We start from the raw sequence: 6,337 nt of genomic DNA on the forward strand, positions 1-6,337 counted from the left end.
GGAGACTGCCTTTGCTTCAGCTACAGTTTGGTAAAGAAAAGAGTAAGTCCAGTCCCGCAAGACGAACATGGACGATGAGGCCGGTTACATTTAATGAGGGACTCAGCGGCCGAGCTGGGCAATGCCCTGCCACACTGCCCAGGTCGGGGTGGTTGCCGAGCTGCTGCACGAGTGCTGTTCTCTAGAGGGACGTCAGCTGCTCGCAGTCTTCCATACCACCGCCGTTAACACCATGGAGACACACAGTATTGTAGGTTAAGGGGAGGGGGGGGAAAGGAGGAGAATTCAGTTTTCACTTTTTGTTCACCCTATTTACCGCTCAGTTTCACTAAGCTTGGAAAATTAAGCAAAGTGATCAAATTCACTTTTTTATTTATAGTCATTTTCACAACTTTTCCCAGACACCAGTACAGGATGTTTACACTGAAACGAGAAATTGATTGACGCATTTTGAGTTCATTTCCTAACCACCCATCATTAAGAAAATATACACGTGGACTTAAGCTTCCTGATCCCTTTAAAGTAACCAATTTTGCCAAGGTTTTTTGCAATGTCCGTACCACTTCTGTATTTAAGCACATCTTCTCTGCCACTCTCTGGATTCTTTTCCACAGCATTGGGGATTTTTTTTCCACCATTCAAAACGACAAGCTTCCTGAGACAAATGCAACACTCAGTGAGGGATTTTAACTCTATAAATCAGATGATACCACAATCACAGTTCAATGAAAGAAGCAAAAATCAAATCAAATCAAACAAAGAGATCCCATCATCCCCTGCCGCATCCTCCCTCCTCCCCCTTCCCACCCAACCAGCAGCTCTGGAGTCCATGAAGGAGAGCAGAGCAGAGCAGCTCTGGCATGCACTGCTGAGCACAAAGTAAAACATATGAAATACGCTACACAGTTTGGGTTTGTTTTGTTGTTTTCGCTCGCCTGCTGAAAAGTGCACCGGCACCCTCAGAAGCAAACATTTAAAATGATCTGCAGCCACCTCCTGAAATCCGCTCTAACACGCTTTATCCAGCAAGTTCACTCAAACACGTTGACTACAATCAGCAACAAAAATATTGCAGGGTTTGCCTGATGGGTTCGTAGGCTCATTAGTCAGAAAGCCCCAATACCACTGTGGGCATCATCAAAAGCAAACAAATTTTACACGGCAATAAATTTTTCATTCAAATAAGCTTGTCAACACCAATTACCCGAACCACAACTGCCAAACACCAAGAAGCACTTTCAAGAACTGAGAAAGGATACCAAAGCCCTCGTTCCACTCCAGAAAACACCGCGTTTGGGATGCGGTTCTGAGGTCCCTGGGCATGGCAGAGCCAGGACCCGCAGGCTTCAGGCCTCCATCGGTGCGTTACGACAAAGGAGCCGCCCCTGCTCTCCGCTCTTAGATTGCAAAGCTAAGAAAGCTGTCAGCTCCGTTTCTTACATATGCTTTATTTGCTAAAAGTAACAAGTCACATGAAACCAAGTATTCTTCAGGCCTAAAAATTCTGAAAAAATAGTATTTTTAGATGTGGAATAAGCCCAGCAATATGCCACATAATAAAAAAAAACAACTTTTTTTTTTTTCTTAAAAATGTGTTATAAGGTATTATCGCTGGCAGGATTATTCTGGAAGCCTTCACAAGCTAAAGAGTTCCAGCAACATTGACATGACACAGTTTAAACTCCCAACACGTTTCAGCGCTACAAGCGGGTAACAAAAGAAAATTCAAAAGACACTCTCAGCACGTCAAATCAAATCACCACACAGAGTACTTTTTTTTTTCTGTAATATTTTATTTATATAGAAATACTTAAAAAAACATGAAGTAGCACCATTACTTAAGTTTTACTTTTATTATGTAGAACTTTAAATGTCAGAAAAATAAAACTCTTGATACAATTTCAAATTTTGTCTCAGCAAATATAATATTAGTATTTGACCATGAGGTTAAAGGCCCTTTATCATAAAATAAAATATACTTTGTTTTTAAACTTTGCTCAGTAAAGTACATTTAAGCTCAAGTAACGTCACCTACATATACATAAACAAGTGGTAAACAAATGTATTAAAATAGAAATACTAAAACTATAGTGGTGCAACAGAATTTTTGTAATTTCCACTGAATTCTATTTATACAAATGTTAGAAAGCTTCAACAGTTCCTTTTGACATATGTTTATACATTTCCATTTTTGTAATAATATAGAATAAAATATGCTTTATATCACTGAATAGAAAATATGCTGGGTGAAGCAGATTTAAAAGATTTTTCTGAACCTATAAAATCTCCATCCCAACAGAATACTGTTCAAAGCATTACACATTTTATGGTTTGTAATTCCGTTCACAATTGTGTGATATTAAAATAATACAGTGTTCTTTGCCATAAGGCCATACTAAAATAAAAAAGATTTAACCCAGCTACAAAAAGTTCACTGAACTTAAATTAAAATACTTGTAAACATCTTTGCAATATGAAATATAATTTTTCAAGTCAAAAAAGAATAAAATACTTCAATCTGTATTAATGCAATTTATCTTTAAAACCTTTAAACGTTTTTAATATATATAAGAGATATGTTACAGTTTTGTGGTTTTTTTTTTTCTTTTTTTCTTTTTTAAACTTCGATAAAGCTGCAGTATCATGGTTTTTCACAGGAACTTCTTGCCCTTTCAAGAACATTCAGAAAAGTATCCACCCATAGATTTAATTATTTCGTAATAAGCATCCTAGGAACTACCAGCACGTTTTACTAACAGTCCACACACCATTGTCATCATCATAAGCATCTCCTACTTTCAATATTTTTTTTTATCGTTTTTTTTTGTCGTCGTCGTCGTCGTCGTTTATAAAAAAAGGGGGAGTTTTGGAAGCTTCGTATTAAAGTACAGTGTAAAAACTAGCCTAGCACTAGAATGGAGTCGCCCGTTATTATTTATAGCATGCACCCGCTGTCACCACCCCGCCCCAGCCCTCCCTCGGCGCGCTCGCAGCTGGCAGCCCGCACCCCCCGCCCCGGGCGGGCCCCGGCCCCGGCCCGGCCCGGCCCCACGGGCCCCGGCCCGGCCCCACGGGCCCCGGCCGCCGCTCCCCCGGCCCCGGCCCCGGCCCCGGCCCGGCCCCACCGGCCCCGGGCGCCCGGGCGCGGCGGCTCTCAGGAGAAGATGCGGATGGCCTGGGTGACGGCGCTGTGGCAGACGGGGCACTGCGGCTCCGTCTTCTCGCAGATGCGGTTGGCGCACTCCATGCAGAAGAGGTTGTGGCCGCAGGGCACCAGCGCCGCGATCACCTCGCTCTCGAAGCACACCGAGCAGTCGCGGCTGCCCTTCCGCCGCACGCCGGACGACGAGCAGGAGGAGCTGGACGAGGAGCTGGAGGAGGAGGAGGAGGAGGCCGACGAGTCGGAGGGCAGCCCCGGCAGGTGGGAGCCCAGCCCGTTGGCGTACAGCGGGTAGGAGGCGGCCAGCAGCCGCCCGCCGGGGTCGCTGCGCACCCGCCGCGCCAGCGGGTGCTCGGGCCCGGCCGCGCTGCCGTGCAGGGGCGGGGAGAGCCGCGCCGGGGGCGGGGCGCCGCCGCCCCGCCGGGGGCCGCTCACCAGCAGCGCCAGGTTGGCATTGGCGGGCGCGGCGCCCGGGAAGGCGGCGGCGGCGGCGGCGGCGGGCGAGGGCGCGGGCGAGGGGGGCGCGGCGGGGCCGCGCTCGAACTGCGGCCAGATGAGGGCGGCCCCCGGCGGCGGGGCGGGGGCCAGGTCGAAGCCGGGCGGCGAGTCGAAGGGCAGATCGGAGCAGCAGTCCGGGGAGGAGAGGACGTCGCCGCCGCCGCCGCCCCCGCCGCACACGTAGCCGTTGGCGCTGTTGTTGTTGTTGTTGCCGTTGTGGGTGAAGCTCAGCGCCGGGCTCGGGGGGCTGTAGTCGGCCAGGCGGGCGCCGCCGCCCCCCCCCGTGCCGCCCCCGAAGTAGGAGTCGGTGGAGGCGCTGCCCAGCGAGCTGGAGCTGTCGTTGCGGTAGTTGCAGAAGGGCTTGCGGCCCGGGGTGGGGGTGATGCTGGGCGGCGTGGGCTTGCTCCAGAGGCTGCCCGTGCCGTTCAGCTCGAAGCCCACGTCTGTGCCGTTGGCGTGGAAGTCGTTCTCGTCCGTCAGCTCGATGATGCCGCCGGTGCGCATGGCGATGTGCGCCTCGATCTCCTCCCGGGCCCGGTCCACGTTCTCGGGCATGCCCGTCACCTCGAAGACCGGCTCCTTGTCCCGGCTCGGGGTCACGATGTAGGTGTGCGTCTGCTGCTGGATGCGCTTGATGGTGGCCCCCTTGGGCCCCACGACCAAGCCCACCACGCGATAAGGCACCCGCACCTGGATGGTGGTTTGGCCGGGCAGGTTCGGGGGGCCGGGAACGGTGCCGTTCAGGGCCGTGTTCTTGTTCCGCGAGGCTCGGATCATGGAGAAGTGCTCGGCCGCCGAGATGATCTCCCTGCGGGCCATGGCCACATCTTCCTTTCTGCCCGTCACAACAAAGAGCGGCTCCTCCCCGCGAACCGGGGTCTTGATGTAGGTGTTGGTCTTTGCCCGCAGAGCTTTGATTTTACAACCTGGGAACGAGATGCGGGAGATGGAGGGCGAAGGGGAGGGGAAGGGGGGACGGGACGGGACACGACAACCGGTTACAACCCATTATTTGGGTGCAGCTAGGGAGGGGGAAAAAAAAACACACCCACCCGAAACACGCTGCCCCCTACCCCGGGTCATCGCTGGCATCTCGTCCAGGAGCCCCAGTCACAGTGTAAAGTAATGTCAGCCCACAGCCCTGGCACACACCCAAAGGCATCGCAAGTGGCCACCGACACCTCTGCCATGCAAACTGCCCCAAAACTACCAACGTGCACTTCACAGGAACGGTGACAAAAAAAAGGAGCGTGCAGAAAAACTGCACGACCAGGAGAAAAAAAAAAAATAAATAAAATGCAAGCAGCCTTAACAAATATCAACACACCCGCCAGTCCACATTCCTGCTCAGCACTTTCCTTTCGGAAAAATAAAATCAGTTCTTAAGAAGGTGAGGAGCAGCGGCTGTACCGAATGAGCCACATTCCCCACTGCGGATGCTTTATTCCAATCCCATTGTTCCACTTCCCCACTCCATTTCTCTTCCTTAAAAATAATCCACGATTTCTAACCTTGGGGGCACAAAGAAAACCCCCCAAGCACCGAGGCTCCCATTTTCTTCCCGTTTCCTCTTGCAAATCTAACTTTTGCAGCCGGAGGAAAGGAGGGATTTTTTATTATTTTCGTGATTTCCACCCACACCCCCCCCAGCAGCTGAAAGTGCATCTCGAAACCGATGCATAGCGCTCCGCGGAAACATCACGTCTGCTGCACTTTCTTTGTCTGGGGGAAGCCGGCAGTGGCCACCGCCGTACGGCTGCAGTTTTCACGGGAATGGCCAGTGTCGCATCTGAGCCGCACGCCCGGCAGCGCGGAGGGGAGACCCGCTCACCCACACCCCCTCGCATGCAGCAGTCACCCACCTTGTCTCCCCACTATCTCAGCGACATGCTCCGAGCTGGGCACCGGGACGCATTCGGTCATGTTCACGCTCTTTTTCCGAGGCTCGCTGTCGTAAATGGAGCCCGTCTCGTCGTTGTCCAGCCCCAGCAGGGAGAGCTGATCCAGGGCGATCTGAAGGGCTCTTTGGTCATCCAGGGTCTCTCCCCCTCCACCACCACCGCCGCCGCCGCCGCCGCCGCCGCCGCCGCTCCCGTTCCTCTCCATGTCTGCAAAAAGCGAGCTGGGCATAGTCCCCGTGTGTGTTGCACCCTCCTCCTGCACTCGGCTCAGTAGTAAAAGATCAGACACAAAGGAAAACCCAAGGCAGATGGCCAGCAGGAGAGAAGGAGAGGGAGGGTGGGCGACTGCTGGAGACCGGGGAGTTGTTGCCTTTTGCTTGTATATTTTGTATCTTTTTTGCTTTTTTTTTTTTTCCTCCTCTCAGTGCAATCCGGTTTATAAGATGTTCTCAGGACCCCCCCCCCGCGACTCCCCCCCCGAGGTTTTTTGGTCGGTTGTTTTGGGGTTTTTTTCCTTTTTTTTTTTTTTTTTTTGTCGGCTGGGGGTGGGGTGGGGGGGTGGGAAGAGGATAGCGAGAGGAGCTCCGATGGCTTCCCCCCCTCGAGTTCCTCGCCGGCCACAATGCCAAGCGACGGCAGCGTTTCTTTAAGGAGCCCCTCCCAGGCTCCACTCCACTCACTCAGCGTTTTTTTTTTCCTCCTCTCCCCTCCTCTGTCTGAGGCACTGCTGCAGCCAGACGGCTCTGGAGAGGCGGGCGGAGGCAGGCAGGCAGGCAGG

The 6,337-nt window shown here is 52.2% G+C and overlaps 1 protein-coding gene across 1 annotated transcript; it reads right to left on the minus strand.

The window, feature by feature from the left end:
• Positions 1 to 3,114: 3,114 nt before the first annotated feature.
• On the minus strand, positions 3,115 to 6,036 carry MEX3B (mex-3 RNA binding family member B). Its single transcript, XM_052808938.1, has 2 exons — positions 5,521 to 6,036; positions 3,115 to 4,584 (listed from the first exon to the last, which is right to left on the minus strand). Exons 1-2 carry the CDS (start codon positions 5,786 to 5,788, stop codon positions 3,155 to 3,157), a joined length of 1,698 nt encoding a protein of 565 aa, XP_052664898.1. The 5' UTR covers positions 5,789 to 6,036; the 3' UTR covers positions 3,115 to 3,154.
• Between the last annotated feature and the right edge of the window lie 301 nt (positions 6,037 to 6,337).

Source organism: Harpia harpyja, chromosome 14 (assembly GCF_026419915.1).
Source record: "Harpia harpyja isolate bHarHar1 chromosome 14, bHarHar1 primary haplotype, whole genome shotgun sequence".
Taxonomy (NCBI): domain Eukaryota; kingdom Metazoa; phylum Chordata; class Aves; order Accipitriformes; family Accipitridae; genus Harpia; species Harpia harpyja.